This window comes from Pelodiscus sinensis, chromosome 3 (assembly GCF_049634645.1).
Source record: "Pelodiscus sinensis isolate JC-2024 chromosome 3, ASM4963464v1, whole genome shotgun sequence".
Taxonomy (NCBI): domain Eukaryota; kingdom Metazoa; phylum Chordata; order Testudines; family Trionychidae; genus Pelodiscus; species Pelodiscus sinensis.
In genome coordinates this window covers 51184227-51203193 of record NC_134713.1, presented here as the reverse complement: position 1 = coordinate 51203193, position 18967 = coordinate 51184227, and the positions used below count along the sequence as shown (strand labels likewise).

At 44.5% G+C, this 18967-nt stretch overlaps 1 protein-coding gene across 1 annotated transcript in view; it reads left to right on the top strand.

The window, feature by feature from the left end:
* Positions 1–18967, top strand: part of LMBRD1 (LMBR1 domain containing 1) — a 168160-nt gene that overhangs the window by 117806 nt on the left and 31387 nt on the right. Inside the window, exon 14 of the mRNA XM_006127231.4 lies at positions 1344–1425. Coding sequence (XP_006127293.1) covers positions 1344–1425 — 82 coding nt within the window. The remainder of the gene's footprint in view (positions 1–1343; positions 1426–18967) is intronic.

Below are 18967 nucleotides of genomic sequence, written 5' to 3'. Positions count from 1 at the left end.
TGATCTGTATTATAATTCAGAGCTAACAGTGTTTATCTGGATTTAAACAGGTAGTCAGGATTGAACCCAAAATGTAATGCTGTTTTCACATACAGGTTGGACCTCCCTCATCCGGTACCCTCGGGACCTGACCAGTCCCTAATGAGGGGATTTGCTAGACCAGAGGAGGTCCCTCCCAACATGGTCCGTGCTGAACTCCTGGCCCTTGTTAGGGCTCCAGCCCAACACCACTGCTGCCTGCCCAGCCATAGATCCCCATTCTGGAACTCCCAAGCTACTGTTGCTGGTCCCCGAGCTCCACGGCTGGAGCTCTGCAGCTTTTGCTGGACCTCAAGCTGTGCAGCCACTTCTGACCCCTGCTACAGGGGCAGAACTCTCTGCTGCACCGCCTCTCTCTCCACGTCCTCTCTCACCCCACATGGGGCTGCCAGCTAAGTCACCAGTCCCCCTGCCATACCCCTGTCCCACGGCCTGACCTCCTTATACCTGGGCTCTGTGGTTCAGGAACATCCCCGGTCCTGCTGGACCACAGATTTTGCCAGACTAGAGAGTCCTAGTTGAGGGAGGTACAATCTATATTAAGGTAGTATATATATTTCAATACTGCAAACTATGTAAGTATATTGTATCCCCTGACTTAATTTTTAAATTATATTGGCTATAGATCATAGTCACAGTAAGTATTTTGTGGTGAACACTCAAACTGCAGGAATCCACACTAAAAAACACAGCCCCAACATTTTCAAGTTTGTAGAACTATGTTAAGCTCCAAAATGCATATTTAGTAGCCTAACATAAGTGGTCTAAAATTTCAGTGATGGTGAATCTGTTCAATTCTAGTTGGCATTGCAGGATTTTGACGACGCTCAAAACTTCTGAAAATAAGCCTGTATGTGTAAAACTTGGCTTCAATGTCTGTGCAAGGCAGTAACCACTTGTGCAGAGCCTTGCTGAATTTTGCAATCCATCATGTACTTCAGCACTTGTTTTATCTTGTACAACTGTGTGTTTATTAGATCCTTGCGTGTGCAGTCAACTTGTTCAATATTTTTAAGAATTCAAATGTCATCAACTAAAGCTTAATTGTGAAAAAAATCTTGCAGCAATTTATGCTATTAAATTATTCTATAACTCTTCATAACCTGTAAATCTTGGAAAATAAACTGTAGAATGCCCAGATTTAAGATGCACTGTAAGGTTTTTTTCAATCACTTTTTGTCTTGTAAGGAGTATCTTGCAAATGAAATTTAAAACTTGTCTATAAAATAGAGCTTTGTCAGACCATCACATTGCATAGTGATATTGAACATGTTATTTTCTGACATGACATATTCTTCATGCAGCATAATAGAACACTTGTTGATGGCCAGCCGGGGAATGTTACAACATATGTGCCTAAAGACTGTGATGCAGACGCCCCAGAAGGTAAGAGGAAACTAAACTTTTTTAAAAAGGGCTCTACAGGTGATCCTGGCAATTAAAGACTTGCCTGTCAGTACCGAGCAAATTAGTTGAAATTATAGGAAAGAATAAAATAGATGAACATTTGTTGGTGAAATGTCAGCCTGGTTTCTGTAAAGGGAAATCTTGCCTTACTAATGTTCTAGGGTTCTTTAAGAGGGTCAGCAATCATGTGGACAGGGGGATCCAGTGGATATACTGTATTTAGATGTCCAGAAAGCCTTTGACAAGGTCTCTCACCAAAGGCTCTAAAGTAAGTTGTCATGGGATAAGAGGGAAAGTCCTTTCATGGATTGATAACTGGTTGAAAGACAGGAAACAAAGGGGAGGAATAAACGGTCGGTTTTCAGAGTGGAGAGAGGTAACTAGTGGAGTCCCCCAAGGGTCTGTCCTGGGACCAATTCTATTCAACTTATTTAGAAATGATCTAGACAAAGGGGTAAAAGGTGATGTGGCAAAATGTGCAGATACCAATCTACTGAAGATAGTTAAGACCAAAGAACACTGTGAAGAGCTTCAAAAAAACTCACCAAACTAAGTGATTGGGCAACAAAATGACACATGAAATTTAACGTTGATAAATGTAAAGTAATGCACATTGGAAAAAATAATCCCAGCTACATGTACAATGTGATGGGGAGTAATTTAGCTACAACTACTCGAGAGAGATCTTGGAGTCATTGTGGACAGTTCTCTGAAAACATCCTTTCAGTATGCAGCTGCAGTCAACAATGTTGGGAATAATTAAAAAAGGGACCGAGAATAAGACCGAGATAATCTTATTGCCTCTATGTAAAACCATGGAGCACCCACATCTTAAATACTGCATACAGATGTGGTCGCCTCATCTCAAAAAAGAGATATTGGCATTGGAAAAGGTTCAGAAAAGGCCAACAGAAATTATTAGGGGTTTGGAACAGGTCCCATATGAAGAGAGATTAAAAAGACCGGGACTTCTCATTTTAGAAAAGAGGAGACTAACTGGGTGGGAGGGGGGAAGAGGTGATATGATAGATGTCTATAAAATGACTGGCATGGAAAAAGTGAATTAGGAAATGTTTTTTACTTATTCCCACAATATAAGAACTAGGGGTCACCAAATGAAATTAATAGGAGCAGGTTTAAAACAAACAAAAGGAAGTTTTTCTTCACTCAGGGCACAGTCAACCTGTAGAACTCCTTGCCAGAGGATGTTGTGAAGATTAGGACTTTAACAAGGTTAAAAAAGAGCTAGGTAAATTCATGGAGGGTTAGGTCCATTGATGGCTATTAGCCAGGATGTGTGGAAATGGTGTGTCTAGCCTATGTTTGTCTTAAAATAGATGACAGGTGAGGGATCGCATGATTATTACCTATTGTGTTTACTCCCTTGGGGGCATCTCATTTTGGCTATTATCTGCAGACAGGATACTGGGCTAGGTGGACCTTTGGTCTGACCCAGTATGGCTTTTCTTATGTAGGTTTTTTGTTCCGTACTCCAGGCCCTTTAAAATGCTGCCGGCACACTGTAAGGCGCACTTTGGGTAGCACTGAGGAAAGCGTGGCACTCTCCAGGTAGCACTGAACACTGAGTTGCCTAGCCCCAACCCTACCCCTTCCTCCCAAAGGCCCACCTCTTCCGAAGGCAAGTTCCCCACCACTCCACCTTGCCCAGGGGCACACTGAGTCTGTCGGGCCCTGCTGGTTGTATCATGGAAAAGAATCAGTAACTTCATTATGTTTGTGTATACTGACACAAGAAATCACTGAAATTTTATTTTCTTAAAAATTTGAGCACTTGCTCAAGTTTTAGTGGTTATGTCCTTGGTTTTAGGATTGCTTACAGAAAGCAGAAATGTTGACAAATTGACAACATAGTAGGTTCTAATTTGTGGAAAGAAGTCTACTTTGTAGAATATGAATCCTAATGCAATGCATTTTAGTATAGACAGAAGCAGGGCTCGACAAATTATGGAAAACCCTACTCACCAGACAAAGGGACTCTCCACCCTCTCCCCCCCCCAAAAAGTGTTTGTTTAATGGCATAAATGCCTAATAAGAATAAGAACAGTTATTACTAATATGTTAAATATCACCCAAGTGATTAATAAATATCTTATAAACTTCTACCTTTCCCTCTGCTGCCATGTCTCCTCTCCTTTCTCCATCAGCTCCCCTGGTGGGTGCTGTCCCCCAACCCCTCATCCTCCTCTGCTGTCCTGACTCCTGCCCTTCTTGCTGCCCTTAGCCTTCCTGAGACCTGCCCCCCTTCATCAGCCCTTCTCTCCCCCCCTGTGCCCACTCCTCCAGTAGCCCAACTCTGATCAAGTGAGCTACCCCTCCTTATCCCTTCTCCTAACACCTCCCTCTACACACCTGCCCTGCCTCTCTCCTCTGATGCTGGTCCCTCCCCTGCAGGTGTCTGCCCTTCTGCTTCACCTCCGGAATCTCCTGGCACCTGTACCCTCCTGGTTCCTCCCCCTTCCCTCACTGCCCCTGCCCCTTTTGCCCTCTTTTTCCCTGATACCCACCCCCTCAGCACTCTTTCAAGCCTTCTCCCAGCACCTCCCCCCCCTCCTTCTAGCCCTTAGTGCCCTTAACCTCTCCTCTTCCAGCACCACCCTGTTTCTTCCCCCCACACTGACACCTTCCCTCCTGCCCTTTTCCTCATTGTCTGCACTTGGCCCCCTGGGTTTTCTCTCTCCTGCACCCCTGTCCCTTGGTGCTTTCCCCTTTCTTCTCCTCCTCCTCCCCTCCCCTCAGCACAAGCCCCTTCCCCCAGGGCCAAGCAAAACATCCCCCCCACACACACTTTTTTGTTGTCTTTTACACGTTTGTGTTTTGCAATGGGTTTTTTTTGTTTCTTTTCATTTTTGTCCCAGCATTTTAGCCCTATAAATAACCAGTAGCATTTTCATTCATTTTTTTCCATGAAGGCAAAGGCGCTTCAAGTGAACTTCCCCTTTTACTCGCTGCTGGGTCACAGCAGCCTTTTCCCTGCCCTGTCCAGCCCCTCCCTATGGACAAGCACTCTTCACTCCCAACCCACAGGGGAAACAGGGTGCAGGGACAGCACAGAGCCAGAGGGGTGCAGGGAACAGTGGGGGGAGATGACGGGTGGTGCGGGGAGCAGGAGGCACAGAGGCAGAGGGACACAGGGATCAGGGGGAGCAATGTGCGGGGTGCAGTGGAGGCACAGGGAATGGGATGCGGGGAACGGGAGGGGCAGAGGGATCAGGGTCTGGAGCAGTGCAGGGAACGGGCAGCACAGAGCGGGGGAGAGCAGGGATAGGGGAGAGCGGGGTGCAGGATGCAAGGGTGGCGCAGAGCCAGAGTGAGAGCCAGGGATCTGGGGTGCTGGGGCGGCATGGGGAATGGGCGGTGGGAGCCAGATGGGGTATGGGGCAGGCACAGCGAGCCGGGCAGTCGGCAGAGAGTGGTCTCTCGCCAGTGACGGGCTGGGGCCATGGCAGGGCCAGAGCCGGTGGTGCAGGGCCTGTTTCCGCCGTGCGCCACAGCCAGCTGCCGGGGACACGCAGCCAGAGCTAAGCTGCTGCGGCCCTTTAAAATCAGCGGGGCCACGTCATGCCAGCATCCTGGCATCTGCTGGCGCTCCGCCTCCTCACGCCGCAGCCCAGCTGAGAATCGCCGTGGTTCCCTCTCCCCAGCAGTGCTCTGCTCCTCCGCCGGCTGGCGGATTGGATGGGGCCGCACCGGCTGTAGTGTGGGCTTCAGCCAGCCCATTACAATGGCCCACCAGGCCAGTCTGTCTCTGCACTTGCCAGCTGGTAAAATTTACTTGTCACAGGCGAGTAATTTGTCGAGCCCTGGACATAAGGATCTAACTTAACAGCTGTCCAACTCATTTCAATAATATACCCTTTAGAAAACTTTTTTCAAGGTTTACATCAATTTCTGAAAGGGGATATGTAAATGACTGGGAGCAGGAGGAGAATGCAAGAACTGTAATGCTAGCAAATCTAAAGCACATTTTTTACAGTGAAAATATGATAGTCCTATAATTTCATAGGATTGTAATTGTAAATGTTTTCTAATTTAGCAAAAGTATGTATAAGCGATCTGAGAAATGTTAGAGCTGGAAAAAATGTCAGTCTGCTTTATAAAAAAATTCATGCCCCTTAAGCATTTTAGCAGAGATCCTGGTGGATTATACCTCACTAACAATTTATAGTATATACTGGATGTTTTTCTGATATATTCTAGAAATTATTTTAGGTGAGTTGTATGTGCTATGTTATATTGGACATCAGACTAGATTATCAGTGGTTCCTTCTGGCCTTGGAATCTATGAAAAACTCTGAAGTTTGAGTTCTTGAACAACTTGTTTTTGAGGCCACAGTTTTTGCACTTTGAAAAACCAATGACTTCATCAAAATCAGCAAAAATCTATTTATGGTCATCTAAAGTAATCCATGAATTTGCAGGAATTTGTGCTCTAATTTTAGAGTACTTTTTCTGTGATGTAAAAACTTGCACAGGTTGTTGACGAGAAGGTTGAACAAAGGGGGGGAAGTGTGTGTGTGTGTGTGTGGGGGGGGGGGGAATACTAAGCACAAAAAAGTATAAAGCTTGTCAATAATTGATAGAAAAGATATAGGTTTGCAATTTTCCATGTATAGTACTAACCTTCTTATCCAGCCCTTGAATATCCAGAAAACTAACTGGCATCTCCCGGTAGACGGCAGTACAGTTCCCTATTTGGTTAATGGAAAATATTCCAGTAGCCATCTGACACTGTTTTCTGGCACTTGAGGAAGTCTTATTTGTAAAGTTTCAGCAGTAAAGGCTGTACTTGTCCTACCTGTGAGTATAGTTCTGCTTCTGAGTACAGGCAGTCCCCGGGTTACGTACAAGATAGGGACTGTAGGTTTGTTCTTAAGTTGAATTTGTATGTAAGTCAGAACTGGTACATATTGTAGGGGAAACTCTAGCCAAACATTTCTCCAGAGCTCAGTTTTATTCTCCCACACCTCACTTCCCTCAGTCCTTTATTCTCAAGCTGAGGCGTCTGCTATGCTTTCTTCCCTAAGTCGATGTCCTGATGATCTGGCTTCCATTATCTTTTTGGATTTTTCATTATGATGGATCAGCTTAGACCAGTCCTCTTTAGCGACCTATTCAGTCTGCTCAGAGAGCTACGCAACACACATACGTTGACCCACCTGTGGCTGGGTCTGCACTACAGACCTACGTGAGTATAACTATGTCACTCTGGGATATGAAAACTATATCAAGCACCATATCAAGGGAAGACCTCCTCCCAACAGACATAGCTACTGCTTCTCTGGGAGGTGTATTAATTACACTGAGAGGAGAAGCTCTCCCATTATAGAAGGACCATCTTCAGTAAAATGCTACAGCTGTGCTTCAGTAGCACTGTACATGAAGACAAGCCCTACATCTCTTAGCCAGTCCTGAGAGCAAACCATGTTTTCCTCCCTGGGTAGCAACACAAAATATATGGGAAACTGAGGTAGATATAGGGTTCATAAAATTACCAAAATTTTCTACTTTGACACAGTCGTATTGCTTAATGCAGCACTACCAAGTGCTTGGATACCATGTTGATAAGCATAGTACGAGAACATATACAGAACTGGATATCAAAAGTTAACTATCAAAAACTGATTTTAATATCAAGATGATAGGACAGGACATTTAGCTGGCTTGCTTGAAAAAAATATGGCAAAGACATTTTTAATTAGTTGCTGCTGCTTATCAGACAGAAAATGAATGAGTCAGGATTAGTTGATAATGCTGTGGAAATGGCTAATTGTAACAAACTGTCCAGCATTTGGGCAATTGTCACTAGGACCAAGGGAAACCCACTTCTCACCTAAAACCAGATTTGAATATAACGTGTCCAAAGAAGATGAGATACTGACCCTCCTTCCAGCCGATAGCAGCGGGTGTTGGAGCTGCTCAGGGGCGTCCTCAGGACCAATGGACCCAAAGCTGGTGGGGCGGGGTGCCTCCCCCACTGTCGCCGCCTCCCGCGGCACGGGGTGCGCTTCCCCTGCGGCACTCGGGGAAGCGCCGGTTGAACCGCCTGTCAGGCGGCGTGTCTCGGCGGTCCCGCCGCCCACGTCCTCCGCGGCGAGAAAAGCCGCTCTGTGTCTCCCTGGTCTGCTGGGGGGGCACAGCTAGTGCGGGGTTGCCTCACCCTGTTCGTAACTAGGCATCCGACATAAGTCGGATTGACGTAACCCGGGGACTGCCTGTATAGCACTGTGGCTAGCAGTAAATCCGCTACAGGCAAAGGACAGAAAACTGGGTTCTGATCATAACCCAGAAATTGGTCCTAATTGGGCATCTTGAAAGCGAAGAAAACAGCAGCCAATTGATGCAAGAGTTTAGTGTTGGCGTCTCAATTATCTGATATTAAGGTGCAGAAGGAAGAACTCATGACATTTGTGTCAGGTGCTGAGATGAGCAAAGCAGTTGAGGAATGCAATACTTTATTCAAACCAATGTTGGAGCAATTAGACAACATGCTCTATGACTGGTTTTCCTTAAAGTAGTCTGAGGGAGCTCCAATTTCCCATCCAATGCTGACTGAAAGGACTTTTTTCAGCAGATGGAAATGACCAAGATCTGTGTTTTTTCTGATGGTTGGATAGCATGTTTTAAGATGCTAAGTGGTATTAGAAGGCTTGATTTCTGTTGAGAGAGATAGTCAGCTGATCATGAGGCTAGAGAAGAATATTGTATGTTGAATAAGCCGCTTTGGGAGTATGGCGTAACCTCAGAGAACCTCTACAATGCTGATGAGATGGGACCCTTTTTGGATTGCCTGCCATCTTCAACTCTTGCTGGTACAGGTGAGGTCCATGTGTCTGGATTCAAGAGGAACAAGGACCATATCACTCTGCTTATGTGTGCAAATGCTACTGGCGCACACACAATCAAGCTCCTAGTGGTTTCAAAATTCAAACAACCTAGAGTATGAAGAGTAATGCCCATCTACCAGTAGAGTACAAGGCCTAGCTTACTACATGGATGGACAAGGGCATATTTTTGTATTGATTTTATCATGTCTTTGTTCCTGCTATGGAAGAGCACCTTCAAGAACTTGGAGTGCCAGAAGACACACAAGTTATTCTGGTTTTAGATAACTGTCAAGCTCACCTTCCTGAAACAGAGCTCGCGTCTGGCAATATTTTCATGGTCTTCCTGCCTGCAGATGTCACCTCCCTTATTCAGTCAATGGATCAGGGAATTATTCAAAACCTGTAGTCCTCTACAGAAGGGATTTTGAGGAGCTTCTCAGCTCTGAAGGGATGAGCCTAGATATTCAGTCATAGTACAGCATCAAGGATGCTTCAATGTGGCATGTGCCTGGTCAGCTGTCAAGCCTACAACTTGAAAGAGCATGGAGAATATTGTGGGTGGAAGTGATATTTGTGGAGGGGGTCCTCTGATGAAGAATTTCAAGACTTCCACATCAGACTTAAAAAGGAGAGCACTATGAAAGTTACTTGATGATGTTCAAAATGGTGACTCCACAAATCCTTTTGAGTCTCATAAAATCTGTAGTAATTCTGATCCACTCATATGCATTGGGAAAAGAATGTAGAGAAATGCCAGAGCCCCGAACTTAGTGCTCAACTGATTTTTTTTTCTTTCTCTAATAGATGTTCCATCTTACTGATGGAAGAATTTTTATTTTAAATTGTATTGATTAAAAAATCAGAGCATTGACAACAGCTTACAAGTGTGTGACAGTTTTGGTACAAGTTGAACCTCTTTTAATCCAGAACCCTCGTGACCTGACTGGTGTTGCCGGACCACAGAAGGTCAATACTGTCTCGCAGCATTAATACTACCACTAATTGCTGGACTTTTAGAAGACAATTGGGGGTAAAGTAGAGCTATATATCAGCACAGAACACAGATCCAGGACTCGTGGCTGTAAACCAACTGTATGGGACCACAGGAAACTGGCCACACCCGTAAGTGGACATCTGGTTAACTAAAATGATGCTGGAGAATGGATATTTCCAGACCAGAGACTGCTGAATTAGAGATTCAACCTGTAGTTTAATTTCTGAAAACTACTTAATTAGAATCCCTGAGGATCTGCATAATTTTTTTAATAAATGGTTTATCCAAATAGTATTAATGTGGACCATAAACTAGAGATGTAGAAACATAAACGTGTAAAGTGTTACCTAATGAACCTGGGCTCATCAGTTAACTTTCTTGGTTACATGCCGTCTTCCCCAATCCCATGGGACTTGGTTTAAAAACTCGGTACCCAGAGTGCATCAACTCCAGGGGAGCCACCTTCCCTTCACCCCATGTGTAAACATGTAACTGCTGAAATTTTCAGCAATTACACATTTACCTGAATAAATACATTTTAATATGAATAAACAAAATAACACATCTCTCAAACATTTACATTTATCTTATATTTTGACATTGTCTTTTTAGATGCAAGTATTTTCTCCATAAACATTTCAAATTAGTATAGCATTTATAGTATTATTCATGTTTTTCTGCAAATACATAAGTGTATAGTGACCTACTCAATTATAACCACTATTCAGATGTACATGGGATGAAAGCCCTGCTGATTTTATTTCACTGAAATAGTATTTTTCTTCTCAGTAGAATGAGCAAAGAACAACCTGACACAGATCATGTTGTTATGGCAACTAATCTTTTTCTAAAAATAATTTCTATATTGTTAGAACTTTAGTTGCCTTTAATATGGAATTCAGTTTACATTTGTTTCTAACTAGTATTTTGCATGCTGAAAAGTACAGGTTGTTTATCCCATATTTATTTTAAAGATATAAATGTTAATACAGTCTGCAAAACTGTCAAATCTTTGTTAGGTTCAGAAGCTAATGGATAGATAATTTTAGCTTATACTGTATTTGAAAGCCTTATATGCTCAAGCAGTTGTCTGATGTATAGTCTGATAATTTCTAATACTCAAACTAAGTTAATTTATATGTCATAGGAAAAAAGGAAAGTTGAGGACAAGAGAAATATAATAAATGCAAAATTGTATATTCCATCAGGTAAGAGAATCTTGATCTGTACAAAAATTCCGTAGCACAAACATATACAGTGCATTAATGATCCATTTACTTGTTTAGCCTGAGAACAGACAATCATTAATTGTCTGTAAAACAAAGATTTTTTTTAATCTAAGATACATTTTAGTATCTTAGGGTATGTCTACACTACCCCGCTAGTTCGAACTAGCGGGGTAGTGTAGACATACCCTCAGTGTGTTTATAAGAGGGAAATATTAATGATAATGCTTCAGTAGAGTTTAGAGATAATTAAAGCAGTTGTCTGATTGTAGCTTTGATAGAATTTATACTTTTTAATGCAGTGGTAAATTAGAATATTAGGTCAGTCTATCTGTACTTCCTGTGATAATTTCTTGCTGCTGCAGTCTAGAGAGCAGTTTACTCTGTTTTTACAACTGTGTAATGTTGTTTCCTCTTCCTTGGTTTTAATGCATTAACCAAAATGTGTATTTTTCACCTTTTTGGTTGGAAATCTGGCCACTTAACATGCTACATTTTTTAGTAATCTGTGCAGCATTTATATAACTCCTGAGGAAATTCTGCGTGTGTGCGCACGCACGCACCCGCCTACCTGTGCACAATATTTTAAAATTGTTATTGGGATGGGATATGGAGCTTGAAGTGGAGAGAGAGCGCGAGCACACTGAGGTGAGAGGGGTGGTCTCTGGGAGGGAAGGTGCATGAGGGGGTTTGGGTGCCTACCTGACATCCTACTTCTAATGGCAAGTGGGGTTCACATCCCCCACGGCTCCCAGGCACCTCTTGCATTAGCCATGATTCGTGACCAATGGGAATACCAGGAGGAAAATCCTCCAGACAAGGGCTTTGCTGTGTTGCTGTTTTCCCAGCTTGAGAGGGTGAGAAGCAGCAGTGTGCAGAGCTACTTTCACCTTCCCCTGCCAGGCAGAGCCCATGGACTGAATCTAGCCTGTGGCTTTCCTGGATCCAACCCACAAGTCTCAGGACGCCACCTCCCCACCCCACTGCAGCGGGGAGCCAAGGCTGGCACTCTAGCCATGTGGGGGTCCGAATCCTGGCTGTTCCTGGATCAGACTCCTGTCTTAAGTAGGCTTCAGTGTAATAAATTCTGGTTCCCTCACATTCAATGGGAGTTTTGACTCCAATAGTATTTCACTGAATAGATATATTAACATAACACATGGAAATTATATTTGAGATACTGTACAGGCAGTCCCCGGGTTACGTACAAGATAGGGACTATAAGTTTGTTCTTAAGTTGAATTTGTATGCAAGTCGGAACTGGCTCCAGATTCAGCCGCTGCTGAAACTGATCAGCGGCTGACTACAGGAAGCCCTAGGGAGAGTTGCTCTGCCCCTGGCTTCCTGGAATCAGCCGCTGATCAGTTTCAACAGTGGCTGAATCTGGACTCCTGGGACAGAACAGCTGGGGCACTGCCGGGTAGGTCCCCGCAGGACCAACCCGGCAGCACCCCAGCTGCTCTACCCCAGGCGTCCCGCAACAAAAGCCTGGTCTGCTGGGAGGGCGGGTGGGCGCACTAGCTGCGCCCCCTCCCCCCACAGCAGATCAGGGAGACCCGAGCAAAGCCACGGAGGTGCGCAGAGGTCCCACCACCAGTGCGGCTTTGCTCCGGGGCAAAGGAGCAAAGCCGCATGGGCAGCGGGGTCCTGCCGCCTGTACGGCTTTGCTCGGGTCTCCCTGCTGTGCTGGGAGGGACTCCCCCCAGCACAGCAGGGAGACAGGAGCAAAGCCGCAGAGGCAGGGGGCCCCGCCGCCTGTGCAGCTTTGCTCCGGGGCAAAGGAGCAAAGCCGCACGGACGGCGGGGTCCCGCCGCCTGTGCGGCTTTGTTCAGGTCTCCCTGCTGTGCTGGGGAGTCCCCCCCAGCACACCAGGGAGACACGGAGAAGCTTTTTTTTGCCCCGGAGGACGTGGTGGCGGGACCGCTGCGCTCTGGGCGGTCCCGCTGCCCGCGAGCTCCGGGGCGAGAAAAGCCCCGTTCGTAAGTGCGGATCCGACATAAGTCGGATCCGCGTAAGTCGGGGACTGCCTGTAGTAGAATTTTTTTTTCCCACTGCTTTCTGCTCTATTACGACCTCATTCAAAGCCCAGTGAATACAGAGTAACTTTGGTAGTCTTCAATAGACTTTGCATTCAGCCCTTTAGAGGTCTTACCATCCTGCTTTCAAACCAGTGAGCAAAGTGACACTATTATTGCCTTACTGTAACTTCCTGTATTTTCTTCAACTTACAACTAATTTTCTCTATATTGTATTTGGGGATACTCTATAGATAATATAAAAGATTTTTTTAAAGACTGTACACTAGAATATTAGATTTTTCTACCTTTAAAAAGGTAGTGCAGTGCTTTACATATCTTACAAAAGGGCGTTATCTGTGTATTCTGCATGTACACGTGATATAGTTCAGTCACACTATAATAGAAATATAGGGCTGGAAGAGACATTAAGAATTCATTTACTCCATTCCCTCATGCTGAGGCAGATTCAAGAATATCTAGAGCATCTCTGGCAAGTGATTGTCTAACCTGTTCTTAAAAATTTCCATTGATAAGAATTCCACAACCTGCCTTGGTAAACTACTCTTATACATTACTGACCCCTGTGGAATCCTACTATATATGGGTATGTCTACACTACAAAGTTAGTTCGAACTAACGGACGTTAGTTCGAACTAACTTTAAAAGGTGCTACACTAGCGCTCCGCTAGTTCGAATTTGAATCGAACTAGCGGAGCGCTTAGTTCGAACTAGGTAAACCACATTTTACGAGGACTAACGCCTAGTTCGAACTAGCTAGTTCGAACTAAGGGCTGTGTAGCCCTTTAGTTCGAACTAGTGGGAGGCTAGCCCTCCCCAGGTTTCCCTGGTGGCCACTCTGGCCAACACCAGGGAAACTCTATGCCCCCCTCCCGGCCCCGGACCCCTTAAAGGGGCACGGGCTGGCTACAGTGCCCGTGCCAGGTGCAAGCCTGCCAGCACCCAGCTAGCAGACCCTGCACCTGGCACGGCACAGAGCCACCCACCCGATGCCCCCCAGCCCACCCCCTCTTGCCGGGACCAGGCTGGCGGCTCCCGGGAGCTTGCCCTGGACCGCAAGAGGCGGGCACCTTCCTGGGCTAGTGCGGACATCGTGGACCTCGTCCACGATCTCCGCACTAGGCACAGGAAAGTGGCCGTCTAGGGCAGGAGAGCTGCCAGCCTGGCCACCTAGGACCAGGTGTGCATGAAAATCAAGGGGGTCCACTGAGACCCCCGACACTGAGCCCTGAGCTTACAATGGCCGTACTGGGTCAGACCAAAGGTCCATCTAGCCCAGTAGCCTGTCTGCCAACAGCGGCCAACCCTAGGGACCCTGGAGGGGATGGACCGAAGACAATGACCAAGCCATTTGTCTCGTGCCATCCCTCTCCAGCCTTCCACAAACTTTGGGCAGGGACACCACTCCTACCCTCTGGCTAATAGGACTCCATGGACCCAACCTCCATGACTTGATCTCACTTCCCTTTAAACTCTGTTCTAGTTGTAGCCTTCACAGCCTCCTGCAGCAAGGAGTTCCACAGGTTAACTATTTGCTTTGTCAAGAACAACAACTTTCTCTTACTAGTTTGAAGCCTGCTACCCATTCCTTTCCTTTGGTGTCCTCTAGTCCTTCTTTATGGGAACTCAGGAAGAACTTTTCTGAATGCACCCTCTCCACCCAACCCCTGCTTTTAGAGACCTCTATCCTGTCCCCCCTCCGTCTCCTCTTTTCTAAGCTGAACAGTCCCAGTCTCTGTAGCCTTTCTTCATCTGGGACCTGTTCCCAACCCCTGATCATGTTAGTTGCCCTCCCCTCTCCCAGCCTTTCTCTTCCCCTCTCCCACCTCCTTTTCCCAGTCTCCCCCAGTTTTTTTCAATAAAGACAGAGTCAATGTTGGAAGAAATGTTATCTTTATTTTGTACATCAATAAGAAGGGGGGCTAGGGAAGGGTAAGTGGAAGGAGGTGAGGGAGGAATGGGGTACGAGCCCCCGATGGGGAGGACTGGGCTGGCTCTGCGGGCTTCTGGGGGTGGAAGCTCTCCTGCAGCCCCCCAATTACTCCCTCTCCCCAGATGGCAGCCTGCGGCAAGTGCAGCTGGGCTGATGGCCGAGTGGTGTGATGTGCCCAGTGTGGGCACTCAGGGCACTCCAAGCCAGAACTTCTTTGCAAGCGGGGCACCCCTTAGAACTGTGTGTCCGGGGTGGGGGTCGGGACCCTTTAAGCGCAGCCCTCGGCTAGCCTGAGACAGCATCTCCATGCTCTAAGTCCTCCTTTTATGCCCTGCCGGCACTGCTTCCGGCCATCCTTAAGCCCTGTTCAGAGTCCACTCAATGTGGACTTACTAGTTCGAACTAGCAAAACGCTAGTTCGAACTAGTTTTTAGTTCTAGATGCGTTAGTTCGAACTAGCTTAGTTCGAATTAACTAATTCGAACTAAGTTAGTTCGAACTAGCGCTGTAGTGTAGACGTACCCTATGTTATTCCACTTCGTTATCGAACCATTTGATGATTACTTTTTTAGGCAGATTTTTTAACCACAATATTCACTCACATAAGTAATTTAAACTAGATTACATTTCTCTGTTTTGCTTAGACGTTTTGTGGGACTGTCTCAAGAGTTTTACTGAAATCAAAATATATTACATCTACTGCTTCCTTGCTGCCACCACCATCCTCTAGGCATGTGATTCTACTAAGGGATGACTGTCATGTTGTTTTATAATCTATTGTATAGTTTAGAAACCTCATATCTGTCTGTTCAAGAACTCCTTTAAACAGGAAGATCTAAGACCACCAAATTTGGCACGCAGCTTCCTCTTATAACTAAAAGTAAGATAAGAGTTTTGTTGTGCCAGGATAATGGGATGTGCCTGGAATTTAATTTTCCTCATAAAATGCAAATGAAGGGGTCTGGTAAGAAAGCTGGTTATACTGTAAAATGACCATAGGGGCAGAAAGGGGCCAGAGGTGAGGACTGGGACAACTATAATGCCATGTGGTTGGCAAGAGTGAAGAAAGGGATAGCTATCTACTAAGTTTCCAAGTTTTTCTGTTTGCGTATCTCTGTGTCTGCCAGTTTTGTGCACTGCAGCTATAACTTCCAGGGACAGGCACTTCTCACCTGGCTCCAAGCTTCTGCATTGAGAGAGGGCTGCAGTTATCCTCTCTTCCCAGGGCAGCCAGCATACTGAATCCCTAATCCTCACCCCTACCCTATAACAATGATTTAAATGAAGAAAAATAAAATTTGAGTTGAGGACCTGAGTAATGTTGCATAAACCTTCTAATAGGTTATAAATATAAACAAGTTGTCCTAAGCAACAAGACAGTTTCTCTTTCTTATACTTGTACTCCTGCCTTGATATTGCAAAGTTATTACTAGTATTCTTGTATTTGATATATTTTAGAGACATTGAGGACAAATGTTTGGAATGAGATTTTTGAGCAAGACTTTGGAGTACTAGAAGCAATTTTTAATTCTTAAGATTCAACTTTTTAATCTTTGTCATCCCCTCATCCCCCGCCCAAAAAACCCACACCCCTAGGCTATGTCTAGACTGCAGGCTTCTTTCGAAAGAGGCTCTTTCGAAAGCCTCTTTCGAAAGATCGCGTCTAGACTGCAGGCGGATCTTTCGAAAGAGAAATCCGCTTTTTCGAAAGAGAGCACCCACCGAGTCTGGATGCTCTCTTTCGAAGACTGCCTCTTTACATTGAAGAACGCCTTCTTTCGAAAGAAGGCGTTCTTCCTCGTAAATTGAGGTTTACCGCCATCGAAAGAAAAGCCGCGTTCTTTCGAAATAATTTCGAAAGAACGTGGCTTGAGTCTGGACGCAGGGGAAGATTTTTCGGGAAAAGGCTACTTTTCCCGAAAAAACCCCTGAGTCTGGACACGGCCCTAGTGCTCACTACTGTACATACTGTCATAAGGTTTCTCAGCTTGTGAGCTATGACAACTTCCATGATTTTCCCTTTCTTATCCTTTCTATTAAAAACAATTCCCAGTTTCTGTCCCTCTTTGTCATAAAGATGGTATCAAATTTGAGAACGGAATATAAACAATGCAATGATGCCTGTCAGAGTCTGCAGGTTTACAATAGCACTGTGCTTTAGGTATGGCCCCATTCATCTCACTCAATTCAATACAGAGTCACATTCAATGGCATCTGGCATTTTCTTAAACAACCAGGCTTCCATTGTGTTTTCTCTATGTACTCTGTTGGTGCCTGACTTACAGCTACCTCTTGCTCTCCAGTTTTACCCTCAAAGGAAAGTTAATTGTATTAGTGTATACTCCCTGCATTTTTACACAGAGGCAGCAAGACAGTTGCAGATATTTTTCTTTTTGAGCACTCATTGCTTTCACCATGACTTTACTATCTGGTGGACTTGGACCAAACAACACAATGCTTGTCCTTACTTCAAAAGAAAGGAGAAGTTGGAATAAGTGGCAGAGAATTCAGGAACATGCATACTGCCATTAAAAAGAAGGGAGTTTTAAGCCATTTTAAGAGGCTGCAGTCATGCAGCAAAAGCTTGTGCATTCACTAAACTTTTTTGTTCATGTCAATTCTGTTAGTGTAAAAGCTCTGAGTACCAAACGTACTCTCAACACAAATAGTGAAAACCACCTCGCCTCATTATAATTGAAGAAACATTAATAGTACTGTCTCAAATCTTGTCAGTGTCATGTTGGAATCTCCTGCTGCTAGGAAATTGAATTATTTATAGTTGTTTATACTCAAGAAGAGCTCAGCAGACCCAGAAACTAGATGAAAGTTTAAGCATATGTTCTCTCAGGGAACATCTAAACTACAAGCCTCTTTCGAAAGAGGCTTTTTTGAAAGATTCTTTTGAAAAACCTTCTTTCAACAGAGAGTGTCTAGACTACAGCCAGTACTTTCGAAAAAGCCGCTTTTTTGAAAGAGCACCCAGGCAGTCTGGATGCTCTTTCGAAAAAGCACAGTTCACATTCAATAACACCTTTTTTTGAAAGAGCACTTTTGGAAAAAAAGGCTTTATTCCTCTTAAAATGAGGTTTTCTGCAATCAAAAAAAACTGCCACATTCTTTCAATTTACTTTTGAAAGAACGTGGCGGCAGTCTAGATGCAGAGGAAGCTTTTTTTGAAGAAACCTTGTAGTCTAGACACCCTCAACTTTTAATACTTGCTCAGTTTAAGTGGAATAGATACATGAGGACTGTATTTCCCTGTCTATTGACAGGGCCTCTTCAGGGTGAAAAAACTCTGAAGCTTAGCATCAAGAGCTGATTCTTGGAAAGCTGGACTGGAATTGACACTGTTCCTGCAGCTTGACAAACAAGCACCTTGTACTTATAACTAGAATCCACTCTGAATCCTGGAAGCAATTTGGACACAATGAAGTCAGTAGAAAGTTTTTGCAGCAAAGTGATGATGGTAAGATAAATAGAAAGTAACTTAAGGAAGATATGAAAATTGTAAGGCCTCCACTGCTTATGTGAAGAAAAGAGCATTCAGCACACAAATCCTTCTCTATATTGATGTTTGTTTTCCTAGATTCAAAGGTTCCACCCCCAGAAAGGACTATTGTGATCATCTAGTGCAGGGGTTCCCAACCTTTTTCAGTCTCCGTACCCCCTTGCTTTTAGTAAACCTTCCCGTACCCCATATTCAATATGAAAGGAAATAAATTCTAGACTCTAGAATCTACAACTTTTTTCACTAACACCACTACTTTTGGAATATTTCAGTTAGGATAATCTAGTTATTTACCAAATATTGCCCGTACCCCCTTGACAAGCTTCTCGTACCCCAGGTTGGGATCCCCTGATCTAGGGTAACACATACTATAGCCCATAAAACTTGACCAAAATAATTCCTAGTGTGCCTTTTTAGAGGGGAGGGGGGGGAAATCAAATCTTGATTTTAAAATTGTCAGTGATGGAGTTTCCACCATAACCCTTGGTAAATGTTCCAGTGATTAATTACTCCCACCATATTTGCAGTCTCAACTTGTCTAGCTTCAATTCCCAGCCATATTACAGTTCATTCTGCTGGATAAAAGAGCCTATTATTTGTTCCAACTTATATACATTTATGAACATTGATGAGAAGTACCTATAATTGAGTGTTTGAATACAGAGAGGAGGCAAAGTTTTTCTTTGCTGAATGTCGATTGGCCCTTGCTGAATATTTCAGTGATTTACAGATCCTCGATATGCTTCTCTCCAGCTGCAGACTAGGACATGAGTTCTCAATGGAAATACTGAAAACAAGTGTCAGGGTGTTGACAGTATCCTTCCATATTACTGTATAGAAGGGATATTTTGGGGAGAGGAAGTAGTCCCAGTATGTAAAAAATTAATAACCAATTCTGTACACAAACCCATAACAAGATTCTTCCTCCTTCTTTCAGCCACCTATGTTGCACAGGAAACACTGCAATGATTAACTTGA